Source organism: Oncorhynchus mykiss, chromosome 28, assembly GCF_013265735.2.
Source record: "Oncorhynchus mykiss isolate Arlee chromosome 28, USDA_OmykA_1.1, whole genome shotgun sequence".
NCBI classification, from domain to species: Eukaryota; Metazoa; Chordata; class Actinopteri; order Salmoniformes; family Salmonidae; genus Oncorhynchus; species Oncorhynchus mykiss.
Window position 1 is genome coordinate 30564577 of NC_048592.1, and position 18970 is coordinate 30583546.

Genomic DNA, 18970 nt, shown 5'->3' on the forward strand with positions numbered 1-18970 from the left:
TGTTCTCCCACTTAAAAAGATGAGAGAGGCCTGTAATTTTCATCATAGGTACACTTCAACTATGACAGACAAAATGAGAAGAAAAAAAATCCAGAAAATCACATTGTAGGATTTTTAATGAATTTATTTGCAAATTATTATGGTGGAAAATAAGTATTTGGTCACCTACAAACAAGCAAGATTTCTGGCTCTCACAGACCTGTAACTTCTTCTTTAAGAGGCTCCTCTGTCCTCCACTCGTTACCTGTATTAATGGCACCTGTTTGAACTTGTTATCAGTATAAAATACACCTGTCCACAACTTCAAACAGTCACACTCCAAACTCCACTATGGCCAAGACCAAAGAGCTGTCAAAGGACACCAGAAACAAAATTGTAGACCTGCACCAGGCTGGGAAGACTGAATCTGAAATAGGTAAGCAGCTTGGTTTGAAGAAATCAACTGTGGGAGCAATTATTAGGAAATGGAAGACATACAAGACCACTGATAATCTCCCTCGATCTGGAGCTCCACACAAGATCTCACCCCGTGGGGTCAAAATGATCACAAGAATGGTGAGCAAAAATCCCAGAACCACACGGGGGGACCTAGTGAAGGACCTGCAGAGAGCTGGGACCAAAGTAACAAAGCATACCATCAGTAACACACTACGCCGCCAGGGACTCAAATAATGCAGTGCCAGAAGTGTCCCCCTGCTTAAGCCAGTACATGTCCAGGCCCGTCTGAAGTTTGCTAGAGAGCATTTGGATGATCCAGAAGAAGATTGGGAGAATGTCATATGGTCAGATGAAACCAAAATATAACTTTTTGGTAAAAACTCAACTCGTCGTGTTTGGAGGACAAAGAATGCTGAATTGCATCCAAAGAACACCATACTTACTGTGAAGCATGGGGGTGGAAACATCATGTTTTGGGGCTGTTTTTCTGCAAAGGGACCAGAACGACTGATCCGTGTAAAGGAAAGAATGAATGGGGCCATGTATCGTGAGATTTTGAGGGAAATGCAAGGGCATTGAAGATGAAATGTGGCTGGGTCTTTCAGCATGACAATGATCCCAAACACACCGCCCGGGCAACAAAGGAGTGGCTTCGTAAGAAGCATTTCAAGGTCCTGGAGTGGCCTAGCCAGTCTCCAGATCTCAACCCCATAGAACATCTTTGGAGGGAGTTGAAAGTCCGTGTTGCCCAGCAACAGCCCCAAAACATCACTGCTCTAGAGGAGATCTGCATGGAGGAATGGGCCAAAATACCAGCAACAGTGTGTGAAAACCTTGTGAAGACTTACAGAAAACGTTTGACCTCTGTCATTGCCAACAAAGGGTATATAACAAAGTATTGAGATAAACTTTTGTTATTGACCAAATACTTATTTTCCACCATAATTTGCAAATAAATTCATTAAAAATCCTACAATGTGATTTTCTGGATTTTTTTTCTCATTCTGTCTGTCAAAGTTGAAGTGTACCTATGATGAAAATTACAGGCCTCTCTCATCTTTTTAAGTGGGAGAACTTGCACAATTGGTGGCTGACTAAATACTTTTTTGCCCCACTGTAGGTGTCTATAAGGTTTCTATTAACCACATTTTGTAGTAAATTTAGATGAATTGTCGTGTTGGTCTGAGTTTAAATTGAACTGATCCCTGAGTGACACAGCAGTCCTACCATATAGAATGCGCTACAATAAGGACGAGTCATTTTTCATCTTGCATGTCACATCACATGGACATGTGAGTCAGTCAAGATTTTTCCCAACCCTTAAAGAGGTGTGGTGGGGGGTTGGTGTGTTAAAGGGAGTGAGCTTTTGGGGACTGAAAAAACCTTATACATCTGTCAGGTGGATTAATTGGTTTTTCTCAATGTTATTTCACAGGGGACTTCTCAAAACAATTTCAGACATTATAGGGTCTTGAGTGGTGCCAGAGACCTGAGGGGCAAAGCAATCTAGTTGATTGCTAAAAATACATTCGCTAATTTTCTCCCCGCCTGTTACTATATATTGTGGCTGCATGATCAGTGTAATGGCTCGTATTGTAAAGCATGCTTACTTGACCCCACCCCAAGAGAGCATATCAATATCCATTTACAACGACTTGGTCGTCCGCGGGCCTTGACAACATAGCAATGGGCAGCTTTTACAATCGCCCCTGCCAATTATTTACAATGATTCCTATTGTTTTTTTTGTCGCTGTTGTCAGGATTGTGATTACAACACCCCCATCATTGTATAACATGTTTTACTCCCCACCATTATTACAGCTGATTCATCAAATCACTTTTTAGTAGTAGTGCAGGTCCTTATTCCAAAGATCTATGACCCCTTTATAGGCGTTGCAGCTCTAGCGTCCAAACGATCAATTCATCACTTGCACCTCTCACGGTGGGTTGCTTCCTGCTAACGCTACCGTAGAAGATGCACAACATAACTGCTCGGTTTCTGCATCTAGGCTACTATTAGATTGAAAATACCTAGTGGTGGGTTTGATGTATAAATAGTTTGTGTACTGTTTAGAGCCAATGTTTGACCTTTACTTCCTGCTACTGTCGTGATTTGAGACAACACTTTGTGGTGCTGTTGTTTTTAGTTCAAACCCCTTTCCTCAGCTCTCTCGTTTTAAGCTGATAATATGTGGTGTTTTCATTGTCAGTGTTCCTCTCCCTCCTACTAGCTACGTTCACTGCAGAGGGGAACCTTTTTGGAAGATAGAAGTTAGATGGATTCATTTTGGTCTTGTTCGCTCCATCCAACAATATTTCTAAAATCCACACGTTTTACCCACCATGAAGACTGCCTAAATTATTTCACACAACAACAAAAAAAATCTAAGTTGAAGATTTCTTCTATTAATGCTTTTACATGTACAGTTCTGAGGTGAAGCCCAGGTATGACCCCTCCTCTGAAAGTCAACAAAGGTTGCACATACTATGTAATCGTCAATAAATATTCTTAATTTATTTTATATATTTATATTTCTCCTCAATATCACTGTATCTCTAAACTATATTTATTGTGTGTCTGTCTCTCACTACAGGAATCTTCGTACTCATTTGCACTGAAATGCCTTATCAGCCTTTCCACTGTTATATTGCTTGGTCTTATAATAATGTACCATGCCCGGGAAATCCAGGTGAGTCGAAATAATGCAACAATTTGGCAGGAAATAACATTTCATTGTTATAATTTATGGGCTGGTGTGGTGATTGCCTGAATTGCTTAAAAATTGAGTTTGATTATTGAGTGTGATGATGCCCGTTATTGATGATTTTTTTTAAAGTATTCAACATTTAAACAGGTCAACTCAATTGGGTACTTTACAGTCCTAATTCAGCTGATTTATATTATGATATTTACAGAAAATGACTGAAATAACTGTTACTTTTTTAAGGCTCTTTAAAATGTGAAGAGTGGCATCTATTAAAGCTGTAATCCACAGTGGTGAAACTGCCATGTCTGTTTGCAATATTACAACAAAGAGGTTACTTCAAACAACCAACACTGTTTTTTTCTCTCTGACATCTTGAACATCATTACACACAAGATAGAACAGCAGAGTATGTACTACAGACTGTAAAATAAAGTTTATAACTACTGTAAAATAAAGTAGGTAAAGTCTGTAAAATAACGCATAACTAAGCTACTTTTTGCTTTTTCCGCAGCTGTTTATGGTGGACAATGGGGCAGACGACTGGAGGATAGCCATGACGTACGAACGCATCTTCTTCATCGTGCTGGAGCTGCTGGTGTGCGCCATCCACCCCATCCCGGGCCATTACCGCTTCACGTGGACGGCACGGATCGCCTTCACCTACACGCCGTCGACGGCCAACGCCGACGTGGACATCATCCTCTCCATCCCCATGTTCCTCAGGCTCTACCTGATCGGCCGCGTCATGCTGCTGCACAGCAAGCTCTTCACAGACGCCTCGTCGCGCAGCATCGGCGCCCTCAACAAGATCAACTTCAACACACGCTTCGTCATGAAGACGCTCATGACCATCTGCCCCGGCACCGTGCTGCTGGTCTTCAGCATCTCCTCCTGGATCATCGCCGCCTGGACGGTGCGAGTCTGCGAGAGGTAAACGGCTAGGGAGTTCCCTAAAGAGGGAAAAACCCAGCCAATCGCCACAGAAACGCATGCCCCCATCGTTGTGCACTGTGTGTGTCGGCACTCCCCCCTTCTCTCTCTCGCTCCCCCTTCCCCCCTTCTCCTTCTCTCCCTCTTCCCCCTTCTCTCTCTCTCCCCCACTTCCCTCCCTCTTTCTCTCTCTCTCCCTCCTTCCCCCTTCTCTCTCTCTCCCTTCTTCCCTTCCTCCTTCTCTCTCTCTCCCTCATTCCCCCTTCTTCCCCCCCTCTCTCTCTCTCTCTCTCTCTCACCTTCTCTCTCTCCCTCCCCCACTTCTCTCTCTCTCTCCCTCCCCCACTTCTCTCTCTTTCCCCCTCCGTACCCCCCTCTCTCTCCCTCCTTCTCTTCTCTCTCTTTCCCCCTCCGTACCCCCCTATTTCTCTCTCTCTCTCCCTCACTTCTCTCTCTCTCCCCCTCCGTACCCCCCTTTCTCTCGCTCCCTCCCTCCCCACTTCTGTCTCTCTCCTTCCCCTTCTCTCTCTCTCTTTCATTCCCCCTTCTCTCTCTCATTCCTTCCCGCTTTCTGTTATCTGTGTCCAGTTGTGTTGTCGTGTTCTGTTCATGCTCACCAGCCCAAAGTAATGTCTTGATGTACCCCCACACACACCACTGCCTGGGTAAAAAAAAGGGGGTTTCATTAGCTCAGCGATCACTCCACGAGTCCCTATTCCTTGTTTTAATGCTATTTTAGCAGCTTTTCCATAATTCATGAGTGTCTAATTGTTTGTTTGCTGAATGGTTTGTTTTGGTAATGCTGAGCAGCCCCAAGGATCCCCGTTCACATCAGGCTTTTTCTCAAGGGGGCGGTGGGGATTCTCACAGATCTCAGAGTAAAGGGAGGAGGCAGGGAAGAGCACGCTTTTTCAGACCAATTACAAGTTTATCATTACTTTGATGTTAAGTTGTCTTCTTTGGTGTGTAGGGGCTGAGGGAGGTGGGATGGGTTGACGTCAGCTCCTGTAATACTTCGTTATGACAAAAGGGCTGTAAAGTCAAAAAGTCAAACAGTCAAATCAGTCAACAGGAACGCTCGCTGCCAATCTTTCAGTCAGTCAGACGGTGAGTTGCTCTCTTACGTTTTGCTTGCTTTTTATTTCCTCCCTTTCCATCTCATACTTCCTTGCTCTCTTAACCCCTCACTAACCACTTCCCCCTGCACCCTGGAGCCACGTAAGGACCAGCAGAGAAAACAGTGTTTGACCTTTGGCTCCACCTCCACATGAAATGGAAAAGAAGTAGCGTGAGGTGCAACTCGAATCCAACTTCACCAAATAGTTTGTTGGCACACATTCAAAAGAACACTCTGTTCATCAAGCCTACAGGAATGAATAGTGTATTGCTTAAGGTACTTGCATAAAGCCTTAAAGTGATACCGTCACAAGGATGGACACACTGTTTTTTTTCCTGTCTTAGATTTAACCATAAAAGATACAGGTGATGCCAAATACTGTGAAAAGCATGAATAGAACGTATGGATGACATTGTTGGTGTTGTATCTGTCTGGTAATCTTTCAACATTACAAAGGAAAACCATAGAACCACAGGGAAATGTAACCAAGCTCTACAGTCGGATGTCTATGGTACTTGGACGCAACATGCGGCTGGAGTCAACACCATGAAATATCTAGAGTGGCTAATGGGGTCAGGATAGATGATATGCTCACCACACGCTCCGTGCCAAACTAGTCCGCAGCAGTGCATGCAATATAAGGCAGTCCAGTTATGGTTTCAATTTGAAAATAACATGTTTCCGTGTGTTTGGGTAAGTGTTTGTGTGTCGTGTGAGTGTGTGTGTGTGTGAGTGTCTATAATGTTATGTTGTACTTTCTATTTCCCCACTATGCTGCTCCATAGGGATACCATGTGAGTCCTCGCTCTCTAGCCGTGGAAAACCTATCATTTTGCACCGAGCTGGCGCCACTGCTGCCCTGAGTGGGTGAGGGATGGGGGTGGGATTGGGCGAGGGGCAGCCCCCCCCAAAAAAATTGCTATCCTTTCCAAACAGAGTAAGGCAAAGGGGGACTAGGTATTCGCCCCTTAGTCGGCATGAATGTGGCACCCATCCTCAAAACCCCCAAAATATGGCAACAAAGAAAACTGCATTCAGTGGCTAGGAGGCGAAACCTATGATTTGAGCAGCACTTTGAACCAAGCGTCTCTTTCTAAACTGTTTTGTGGTAGCAAAAAGGAGGAGGAGGAAGAGGAGGAGGAAGGTGTTTGTGCTAAAATGGAGCAGCTCCTTCAAGTCACCTTCACCAGCAAGCCTGAGGGCAATTGTCTTTTTTCATTCCTCTTCCTTATGTAATTGTTATAGATCCATAATGTGCCCACTCTTTTCAGCATCTACTTCCAAGATTTGCTGAGGAACAAAAGCTTTTTAGTCCTTTGTGTTCTCGCACATTACCATTCCATTATGTGTCTCCCCTCGAATAATTGATTGAATGATGTCGTAATCGTTAGGTATTCTACAGGCTTTTGTCACTTCTGCCAGCTGATTCAGTTTGCTCAAGACGTGGCAAAGGAATTTAATCTGAGATACATATTCATACAAAACATCCGTGCTTATTTGAGGAGAAAACAAATATCAAGTCATTTGTCTGGTACATGGTAAATGTGGATTTAAGCTCGATTTAGATTTTTTTTTAACCAAATTTCTAACATTTAACCATATTATTATAACCCCATTAACCCGGAAGTGTTTCACGAAAGGCTCTTCAGCTAGGATGATGAATAGTGAGGGTGTTGCTATCCGTTCTAGCACAGTTTACAAAATTTAGTCATGAGGAGTTTGTTTCTTCAAGGCAAATGCAGTGTCTCCAGTTTGAAGTTTCATAACATGGATTGAGTTCTCACCTGTGGTAAACAATGAAACAGCATGGGAGTCTTCATGTTTACTGCTGTCGATCCGTGGTAAACAATGAAACAGCATGGGAGTCTTCATGTTTACTGCTGTCGATCCGTGGTAAACAATGAAACAGCATGGGAGTCTTCATGTTTACTGCTCTCGATCCGTGGTAAACAATGAAACAGCATGGGAGTCTTCATGTTTACTGCTCTCGATCCGTGGTAAACAATGAAACAGCATGGGAGTCTTCATGTTTACTGCTGTCGATCCGTGGTAAACAATGAAACAGCATGGGAGTCTTCATGTTTACTGCTCTCGATCCCATCACTCCAACACACTCAAAAAAAGAGGCGCTTGGTTTTCCAAAGTGCTGTGCGTGAGTTTGGAAATGAATCTGCTGATGCACTGTTACATTGACCACGGTCCTGAGCCAAAGGGCAGAACGGTGTGAGATTGGACGAGCACGGAGTCTGTCTGGAATAGACGGGCGAATGAAAGACACATGGTGGGTGGAGGGGACAGGAGGGGTGGTTGGCTGAGTGGCGGAGTTGGCAGGAACCCTGATGGTACAGTGGAGGGAAGCAATGCTGGTCACTGCCCCCTTGATACAGCTCCAGAGCTCCCCTACTTTATTGAAGATCCTCAGGTCTTTTGGTGTTCTTATCAAACACCTCCTCTTTTGCGTCATGATGCTTTGCAGATTTCCTACTACTGTACCCATCTAACGTGGCATGCTTGCAGTTTTTCCTCATCCCCTCCCCCACTTATTTATCTTTCCTTATTCATAACCAGCAGGCCTAAACTCAGATACACTTGCATGCCTTGCCTGTCCCCCCTCCGGTCCTATCTCCTCTCTCTAACTCTCTCTCTCGCTCTGAAACTAAACTTTTTTTCGAGGTTACATGAGACAGTCGTTTCTCACCCCGGTCTTCCTGGGGAACTCTGGCCATGTAACAACCTTTGGAAAGTTAAGAGACTTTCCCTCATCACAGATTAACAGGGTTGAGTTACTGGCCGGTTACTGACCGATATCATGTGTGTGTTGTTGTCACTTGACCGGAAGACACAGTACACAGCTTCATGTAGAGCGGAATCCTAACCAGAGATACTTGTGCGCTTGAACTTTCACCACAACTAAAAGTTTTGTGTAAATCCCACATTAGTGTCTGTGTGAAAGGTCATGTAGGCCTTCAAGCAGAGTTTGAGTTGTATCTTGTGTACCATTGGAGTATACCTCCACACTGTATTCTTCATGCCTGTTGATATTCCATACAGTAGTTATTACTGACAATGGACAAGCATGACCTAACAATGTTCCAGAACACGATGATGTTGACGTTCATCAAAGAAAGCTTTTGAGGCTATAAGGCTATACGAAAGAGTTTTAGCTTTGCTCTTAAGTCCACAATGCTGTTTGAAGGAGATATCCTGTAGGGAAGTTCTGTGTTATGTCTTCTGACACCTGATACTTTTACTTGTGCTATTTTTGGTTGCGTTGGCTGTGCTACGGCTTGTATCGCTTGCGTCATATTGTGAGACTTCGTTTCAAATACATGTTATTACCATTTTGTTCAGTAAATGATAATGAAAAGATAGACTTTTATCTTGACTCGACATGTTTGCTAGAATCCATTTGGAGTGCTTGCTTTGCATTTTGGCTGGATGATGCGAGCACAATTAGGTCTGCAGTTTTTTTAATTAGGTCATCCCCAGTTGAGTTTAATCCTATCTGTATGTTTACCGCCTCTGACACCCTCCCCTCTTACATTTCAACAAATTTGTCCCAAAATAATCTCTACCATTGCTCAAATTCTCATTTAAATCAAGGAGACTTGTTAAAATTCCTTTAATGTGCTACGATGAGTTTGCTTGATATGATGAATTCCTGTAGAAAAGACTGTTGTTAGTACATGGACAAGCTAAGGCATATAAAAGTCCCCTTTTAATGTTCTTTCCACTGCAGTGGCTTATATTAGGAGCAAATTAGCCTGTCCAACAATTTGCCTGCTCAGGGCAATAGTAATAAAAATACTGCTTGCTGCTCAATATACAGTATTGCGTTCTCAATAACTGGTTAAACCAGTTTTTCTAAATTTCAGGTTTAATCAGACTTGCATGCAGCATTCCATTCAAGGAACAAATAATAATTTATTTGGCAGTATTGTCTACTCCTATATACTGTTGTCTTTAAAGGTAACAGTTATTGATATCTCTAACAATTCTTTCCAACCAATGTTTTTGGCAAATGTTTCTATGTTACTTTTTAGTACCACAACTGACAACAGGGTTTGGAAGATTCAGAAAACTCATGTCATTTTGATTTCATTCCTCAAATAGCTTAGGTCAGGATTTCCCAAACTCGGTCCTTCCCAAAATCTAAAGCTTAAGCTTCAACCTATAATATACAGCATAGACCAGGGTATTCAAATCTGTGTAGTGCTAGGGCAAAAAACAAAACATGTACCCAGTGGGGCCCCAGGACCGAGTTTGGGAAGCCCTGGCTTAGAAGACACATTGTCAGGCATTGCCACTGTATGTCCCTGGGACAAACCATCTGTTTCTTGCATGAGCTCATCCACATACGGTGAGAGACGGAGATAAAGAATTCTGGGGGAGATGGCCAGGGTTAAAGACCAGATGACATGAAGAGATGGCCAGGGTTAAAGACCAGATGACATGAAGAAATGGCCAGGGTTAAAGACCAGATGACATGAAGAGATGGCCAGGGTTAAAGACCAGATGACATGAAGAGATGGCCAGGGTTAAAGACCAGATGACATTAAGAGATGGCCAGGGTTAAAGACCAGATGACATGAAGAGATGGCCAGGGTTAAAGACCAGATGACATGAAGAGATGGCCAGGGTTAAAGACCAGATGACATTAAGGGATGGCCAGGGTTAAAGACCAGATGACATTAAAGAGATGGCCAGGGTTAAAGACCAGATGACATGAAGAGATGGCCAGGGTTAAAGACCAGATGACATTAAGAGATGGCCAGGGTTAAAGACCAGATGACATGAAGAGATGGCCAGGGTTAAAGACCAGATGACATGAAGAGATGGCCAGGGTTAAAGACCAGATGACATTAAGGGATGGCCAGGGTTAAAGACCAGATGACATTAAGAGATGGCCAGGGTTAAAGACCAGATGACATGAAGAGATGGCCAGGGTTAAAGACCAGATGACATGAAGAGATGGCCAGGGTTAAAGACCAGATGACATTAAGGGATGGCCAGGGTTAAAGACCAGATGACATGAAGAGATGGCCAGGGTTAAAGACCAGATGACATTAAGAGATGGCCAGGGTTAAAGACCAGATGACATTAAGGGATGGCCAGGGTTAAAGACCAGATGACATTAAGAGATGGCCAGGGTTAAAGACCAGATGACATTAAGAGATGGCCAGGGTTAAAGACCAGATGACATTAAGAGATGGCCAGGGTTAAAGACCAGATGACATGAAGAGATGGCCAGGGTTAAAGACCAGATGACATTAAGGGATGGCCAGGGTTAAAGACCAGATGACATTAAGAGATGGCCAGGGTTAAAGACCAGATGACATGAAGAGATGGCCAGGGTTAAAGACCAGATGACATTAAGGGATGGCCAGGGTTAAAGACCAGATGACATGAAGAGATGGCCAGGGTTAAAGACCAGATGACATGAAGAGATGGCCAGGGTTAAAGACCAGATGACATGAAGAGATGGCCAGGGTTAAAGACCAGATGACATTAAGGGATGGCCAGGGTTAAAGACCAGATGACATTAAGAGATGGCCAGGGTTAAAGACCAGATGACATTAAGAGATGGCCAGGGTTAAAGACCAGATGACATGAAGAGATGGCCAGGGTTAAAGACCAGATGACATGAAGAGATGGCCAGGGTTAAAGACCAGATGACATTAAGGGATGGCCAGGGTTAAAGACCAGATGACATTAAGGGATGGCCAGGGTTAAAGACCAGATGACATTAAGGGATGGCCAGGGTTAAAGACCAGATGACATTAAGAGATGGCCAGGGTTAAAGACCAGATGACATTAAGAGATGGCCAGGGTTAAAGACCAGATGACATGAAGAGATGGCCAGGGTTAAAGACCAGATGACATGAAGAGATGGCCAGGGTTAAAGACCAGATGACATTAAGGGATGGCCAGGGTTAAAGACCAGATGACATGAAGAGATGGCCAGGGTTAAAGACCAGATGACATTAAGGGATGGCCAGGGTTAAAGACCAGATGACATTAAGGGATGGCCAGGGTTTAATGAAAAGGAAAAAAGCATCACTGCATCCATTTGAACCAATTCCCATTACATTTGAGTAATTTAGCAGATGCTTTCATCCAGAGTGACTTACAGTAGTGAGTGCATATATTTTCATACTTTTTTTTGTGCTGGTCCTCCATGGGAATCAAACCCACAACCTTGGCTTTGCAAGCGACATGCTCTATCAACTGAGTCACGCAGGACGCACAGGGGTGAGTTGTGTACTTCAATACCACCCAGAACAGTGACTTGTTTATGATGTTGACATTCTTCAATGGTCTCTCTTGTGTTGGCTGATGCGGTAGATAGATTGCAATGTGTCACCGGTTAGGTTGTTTTCAACACTGTGAATCAAGTGGTATTCCTGTAGTCTAACACACATTAAAGCCCTTTCTGGAAGGAGTCATTTAGGTCTAGTGCTCTCATCTGTGCATACTTGCAAATAGAGTTGCTGACAAAGTAAGGGAACACAGAGTTTTTTGAGGGAGCGATCTTACAAACAATGACATGTCTACAACACAATGCCTACTTCTATGGGATGTTTTGCAAGGGTGGGAGACATTTTATTTCAGACAATTCCTCTGGTCTCACACTAGGTCGAAAGTGGTGCCAGCTCTTGTCCATGCTATGCCAACACTCTACACAGTATATTGAGAGCTTCAAAATGCCACCGACTGGCTCTGCATCCGTAGCTTCTAGTGCCCATATCACTGTAGTCTATGGACATTTGTCTGAGTCCTCTTCAAGATTCAAGAATTTTGGGGAAAACCTATCTACAGTTTTGTACGCATCTAAAAACAAAAATTCCACACCAAACCATGTCCAGTCATAAATGTAGAGTCACAATAAGAGTATTCTTAAAGCAAATACATGGTGATACAGGGAAACCATACACTGCAATGTTACACCATTGTGGAAATGGAAAACAAACCTCTAGCATTGTCGTGCTCTAATCGCTTTCACCAGCCTAGAATAATTTGGACACTACGGCACTTAAAGTACTCCTCCTACAAAGGCGTAATTGGTGCCGTCAAGAGCAACCATGCAATTTGAGATAGTTCCAGTGTGTAAACCAGATTTTTCCCCAACAACGATGAAGCCAGTGATTGAGTGGAACTCATCATGATACAATAACCAATTAACACAACTGTAGAAGCAACTAACTTTCAGGACATATTTCACCTCTTTCTTTACAACTTAAGTTCACATGAATCACATGAATCAGAGGATAAAATAAGAAGCAGTGTAATATGTTGACAGAAACGACTTCCACCAGGTTCTGTCACAGAGTTAGTGATCTGGAATGACTCATGTATTTGCCTGTTTTAGTCACAGATTGTCTAAAATTAGCAAATGAGTCACTATAGTGTTGTCCCCCTTGCTCTAAGCCTTGTCAGAGAGGATGCTATTGAAGGCTAACGGTGCTGGATTCAGTGCGTATCGCAGAAGTATCACGTTATAGCTCGGTTGAAATTTAAAGGCAATGTTCCCTCGTGGAGACTGCATTCATGGTAAACGCTGCATATGTCGGGCTTTACATTTACATTTTAACACAAATTTTCCGCCATACTTCCACGATACGGATTGAATCCAGCCCTAACAATCCAGGTGAAAGAGAAGGGAAGTCAAAAACATTGAGCTTCTTTTTACTGGTCTCCAGCGTACAGATAAGAGACTGTTTGTATAAATATTCAACCCCCATCCACTTGACAATATTGTGATATTTGTCAAGGATGGTTTTCACTTTGTCGTCGCTCTCTTTGCTCTCAATATACTGGCTTTTCAGCATGCAGGATGCAAACATCTTTTTAATGCCTGCATGGTATTGTATCGACGTGCTTTTTTGCATGCCAAAGAGTCGCTTGAACCCACACTATTGACTCCGAGGAAAAAAGGATCATGTTGTTTTTCCTGACATTGAGCATGAAAGCAGAGTTGACGTGAAGGAAGAATCCACTCAAAAAACGTATTTCGGTATTTCTTTAATTAGTCCACTGTTGATACAGTCCCCAAATGTTTTGGATGTCAGCAGTCATGTTTTCAAGATGCTGGACTTTCAAGAAGCAACGTGTCACCAGCCACATTGTATAATGCATTTTGGATCATAATGATTGGGGCGGCAGGGAGCCTAGTGATTAGAGCGTTGGACTTGTAACCCAAAGGTTGCAAGATCGAAGCCCCGAGCTGACAAGGTAAAAATCTGTCTTTCTGAACAAGGCAGTTAACCCACTGTTCCTAGGCTGTCATTGAAAATAAGAATTTGTTCTTAACTGACTTGCCTAGTTAAATAAATGTTTTAAAAAATAATTATGATATGGCTGATGACACACTGTATATTGAGCTTCTTGAAAGTCTAGCATCTTGAAAACTTGACTGTTGCTATGCAAAACATTTTGCGACTGTATCATCAGTGGACTAAAGATAGAAATACCAAAATATAGTTTTTGAATTGAGTTTTCTTTTAAGGACATCAGAGTTCAGCAACAACTGCTGAATGCACGGTTTGTTCCTTAATGAAAGTGATCTGTCTAGGAGGAGATTTTCAAGAATGTTCAAGAGTTCCAAACTTGGTTCATCTACCCCAGGTGTTACAAACTGTATTTCTGCATTGATTAGATTAAACTGTTCCGGCCATTTTTATTCCACATGCTGGGTCACTGCTGGATAATCAAGTCATTAGCATATTCCTAATTGTTTTAACAAGGATCCCTTTCGAAGAAAATCTCTGGGAGCAGAAATGTCATCCTCTTTATCCTTAATAGTCATCCTGTGTACTTTTGAGAGCTATTAGTAATCCAGCTGAACAATGTGCCTCAGTATTATGACTCCTCCTAGACAGCACCTTAGCCAATCAGGGATGTAGTATGTAAAGAAAGGTAGGGTTGGGCTGGATGGGTTAATTTTGGGACTTTATCCCACAATGCAAAGGGCATGGTAATGTCATCATCAATGTTGACATTTGAGGTGGTGTTTTTTTAATCTATCTGCTGTTGTTTTAGGGTTAGTGCTATCATGGATCCTTGGGATGTCCCCACCCTAAACACTAACCTTAACCATAACCCGTACTTAACCCTAACCTTAACCCTTACCTTAACCCCTTTAAATGTCAACTTCAATGGGGTGAAGTCAGTTGGGACGCCGCAAGGGTCCCGTTTAGACGTTGTGTTTTAAGGGGCATTGGCTATCGCATGGTTTTCTGCCATTTTCAGCAAACAGAATGATGAAATGAAGTGATTCATTTTGAAGGGATGATGTTCATAACCAAACCTTTGTTGGGGTAGTTCAAACTCTTCACATTACAGATCCAAAGTAGTTTTTCCCCCATTGTGCTGTAAGAAAATAGAATTGACACTCTCCTTTATTTAAACAAAATGATGCTGATGGTCAAATATATTTTCCTCTCTTGTAAGAGCAAATGCAAATTATTTGGGTGCATTGATTCAGAATCTGTTGGGGATGAGTGCTGATCAAAGTGGTTATAGTATTTTAGATTTCCAGTGACTTAAAAGATCAATTGCCTGCGGTTCTCATAACGCTTAAATGCATAGCTGCATAACTTAATGTATGTCACTTTCTTTATTCCAATCATCTTCCATAATATTTAAATTGCTATGCTAATGAGTAGGAGATGTATGTCTGGATTCATGTCTATTTTTAAATGCTTCTCAATTGATATCATCCATCGTCTCAAGTTGTTTAATAGACACTGATACATACAGTAAATGTTCAGTGTTTTGCTGTGGAGAATTCTCAAACCGCCATCAGCATTTAATTAGATTCTTTAAAAGGATTATTGAAATCAATTGTGTTTTCCCTTCCCTATCATTTTCATTTGGCTACTCATTGAATGATTGAATGTGTATATTAATTTACTACAGAGCATTGACTGAACAGCTACAGTATAATGGAATGTGACGGCACAACTTCATAACGTTTCACCATGTTGGAAACAACATGGATTGGGTGCTTTTTAGATGTGTAGTGCAGGCATGACGGAAGGTGAAACACTATGCACACGTCATTTCTCTCTTCTTCAACCACCTCTGTTAGTTCACGACCTCTCCAGCATGCTCGGCTTTCCTTTACAGTATCGGGTGTCACTGATGTGTATCTTTCTCTGTTTCTCTCTTCCTTACTTTAGGTATCATGACACACAGGAAGTGACCAGTAACTTCCTGGGAGCCATGTGGCTCATCTCTATTACCTTCCTCTCCATTGGCTACGGAGACATGGTACCTAACACGTACTGTGGGAAAGGCGTATGTCTGCTTACAGGGATCATGGTATGTTACTTGTCATTGGAAATTATTTTTTTGTGTGTGTGTTTCATGCAGTATTGCATGACTAATAGACATATTATTCCCATGAAACAGCCATGTTTTAAATCTGAAATCTATTTCTTCAACTTGTTGCTTTATTCTAGAGCAGCTCAACATAAATGTTTCCCTCCATGCAGTCACCTCACTATTAATACAACAACTCAACTCAACAGTCACCCTTCACATTATTTCATTTCTGGGCCTGACTATGTTTCTGACCAATAGGGAGCTGGCTGCACTGCACTGGTGGTCGCCGTGGTAGCCAGGAAGTTGGAGTTGACCAAGGCTGAGAAGCATGTCCACAACTTCATGATGGACACACAACTCTGCAAACGAGTGAGTTTCTCAAGCTCTCATTCTAGTGGCATCTTTGATCTTCCACCACTGAGCACTACTGTAAATGTCACATCCCTTACTGTACGGGAGGTTATATTACAATAATACAATAACTGTCATTAATGGTTCCTGATGGAAAAGGGTAAAACAAATTCATGTCCCTGGTAAGAAGTTTTTTTCATCGGTTTACCTTTCTCAATTCAGTTTACCTATTTCAATTCAGTTTACCTTTCTCAATTCAGTTTACCTTTTTCAATTCAGTTTACCTTTTTCAATTCAGTTTACCTTTTTCAATTCAGTTTACCTTTTTCAATTCAGTTTACCTTTTTCAATTCAGTTTACCTTTTTCAATTCAGTTTACCTTTCCCAATTCAGTTTACCTTTTTCAATTCAGTTGACCTTTTTCAATTCAGTTTACCTATTTCAATTCAGTTTACCTTTCTCAATTCAGTTTACCTTTTTCAATTCAGTTTACCTTTCCCAATTCAGTTTACCTTTCCCAATTCAGTTTACCTTTCTCAATTCAGTTTACCTTTCCCAATTCAGTTTACCTTTCCCAATTCAGTTTACCTTTCTCAATTCCCTAAAAGTAAATCCACATAGAGTATTATGTTATGAACAGGCAGTTGTTCGGGACACCCTGCCCTTGCCCGAGGGTTCACATGCGTTTCCTCATTGGTCGGCAGGTAAAGAACACAGCTGCCAATGTACTCAGGGAAACATGGCTCATCTACAAACACACTAAGTTGGTCAAGAAGATCGATCACGCCAAGGTGCGGAAACACCAGCGCAAGTTTCTACAGGCCATCCATCAGTAAGTGTTGTTTCCCAAAGATCATGACTCCATCGTTAGCATGTCTGAAGCCTACGTGGACACATACAGTTGTTTTTACCACCTGTTGTTAAGTTGTTAAATACATGTTATTGTCTTTATTGCTCTTTGTTGTAGAGCTAGTAATAGTAGTAGTGGTTTTAGTTGCACTGCTAACAGTATTTTTGTGTAGATGTGCATCAGTGGAGGCTGCTGAGGGGAGGACGGCTCATAATAATGGCTGGAATGGAGTCAATGGAATGGTATCAACCGCATGGAAACCACGTGATTGATGTGTTTGATACCATTCCATTGACTCTATTCCAGACATTATTATGAGCCGTTCTCCCCTCAGCAGCCTCCACTCTTGTGTTTTCTTAACAGCACTCTCAGTCAGCGACGTCACTGGTGGTCTTTGTTATAATGTCCTTCCTTTCCTACTCTCAGCCATTTCCTGTGACAATATTCTGTGTGTTTGGGTTAGCTAGATGTGTTATTTAGTTGTGTACTAAAACACTAACACGCACACACTCTGGATACCGCACCTAACAAATGCTATGTACACACACACACACCCTGTAATGTAATGGTCCTCCTCCCCCTGCCCTTCCCCTCCTCAACCCTTACCCTGTGCTTACAGTGAGAAGTGTAATGGTTCACTTGTTTCGTGGATGTTGTGGGGTTTAAAACTTTGTACTGTGTTCTGTTTTTGTTTTGCTCTATCACTGCAGAGCTCAGAAGTAAGTTGAGTCTTCTATGTTCCTCCTGTTTCCTCGACATTCTCCCTCTCCATGTCTTCGTTTTGACATGCATGAACCTTCAAATGCTGGATGCCGGTTGTTTTGGTTTTCTTTCAATGTTCCATTTACCCCCATCCTCTGAATGGAATGACAGAAAGCATCAACATTACCACTGATGATGACATGGTAGTGGGGTGTCTGAAGAAAGTCAGAGGCATCTGGCAGTATGAGCTTGTTGGGGCTTGTTGGCTAGGCCGGAGTCCATTCATCAATGAAGTCACCATCTATGATGTTACCATGATTAATATAGAAACAATATGTAGGCTATATTAACCTGCATTGGCAGACCCATCCTTGATCCTGATTTTGTGGTTAACACTTATCTCAAGGGTTTGAAAAGTCAGTTTTTGTGTTGAGGTATTTTTTATATTTTTTATTGCCATCAACACTCAGACACATCAGACACTCACAATAAAGAACACAACTGCAGTGGCCTAGTATCTTAACTCACCCTAGCAGGAAGTACCCTGGAAACCAGCTTTAGAGTCATTTTTGTACCCAACTCTGATGCCTTTCCTTCACAGACGCTATATAGGAAAGAACGGGTCTTGCTGGTAGCCTCTAGTTAGATGAAGCTAAAAACAGAGCCTTTGCTGTGATGTCCTCATTTGCACATCAATGAATGTCCTTGCCTCAGAATTAGCACTTTGGGGAACTTTCTGCCTGCCTCAAGTCACCAGGATGTCGATCCATTTGAATTAATTTAGTTATTTCACCTTTATTTAACCAGGTAGGCTAGTTGAGAACAAGTTCTCATTTACAAGATAAAGCAAAGCAGTTCAACACATACAACAACACAGAGTTACACATGGAATAAACAAACATACAGTCAATAATACAGTAGAAAAAAATATATATATACAGTGTGTGCAAATGAGGTAAGATAAGGGAGGTAAAGGCAATAAAATAGGCCATAGTGGCGAGGTAATTACGATATAGCAATTAAACACTGGAGTGATATATGTGCAGAAGATGAATGTGCAAGTAGAGATACTGGGGTGCAAAGGAGCAAAATAAATAAATACAGTATTGGGATGAGGTTGTTGGATGGGCTATTTACAGATGGCCTATGTACAGGTGCAATGATCTGTGAGCTGCTCTGACCCATTTGATTGATTGGTGTGATGTCATCACTCACATCATTACTTTAAACCAATGCACAAATATCCTCCCAAGGTATTTAAATATTCATTGAAAGTGATTAAAAAAATATTTAACCTTTATTTACCTAATCCGATATAAGTAATCACTTTTCCAGACCAGATCAAGAATGCAGATGCGGTGTTTAGGAAGTGTAGTACAGTACATAAATATCATAAATCAGTCATTTGAAGTACACTTTTTTCAGTGTTTTATCGACCAATGTCATAGAAAAGTGCCACTGGTATAGATACTGTAATCCACATTCACAGGGTATGGCCCTTCCCTCACATACACCCTCCACACCATAAGTGCACATCACTCTCAAGTC

The 18970-nt window shown here is 42.1% G+C and overlaps 1 protein-coding gene across 2 annotated transcripts in view; it reads left to right on the forward strand.

The window, feature by feature from the left end:
• Nucleotides 1-18970, forward strand: part of kcnn1a (potassium intermediate/small conductance calcium-activated channel, subfamily N, member 1a) — a 58060-nt gene that overhangs the window by 30239 nt on the left and 8851 nt on the right. The window contains exons 3-8 of one of the 2 annotated variants that reach the window (XM_036966138.1): nt 3033-3128; nt 3658-4076; nt 15375-15516; nt 15778-15888; nt 16575-16702; nt 17431-17439. In XM_036966138.1, coding sequence (XP_036822033.1) covers nt 3033-3128; nt 3658-4076; nt 15375-15516; nt 15778-15888; nt 16575-16702; nt 17431-17439 — 905 coding nt within the window. The remainder of the gene's footprint in view (nt 1-3032; nt 3129-3657; nt 4077-15374; nt 15517-15777; nt 15889-16574; nt 16703-17430; nt 17440-18970) is intronic. The other variant, XM_036966139.1, reaches the window with a different exon arrangement.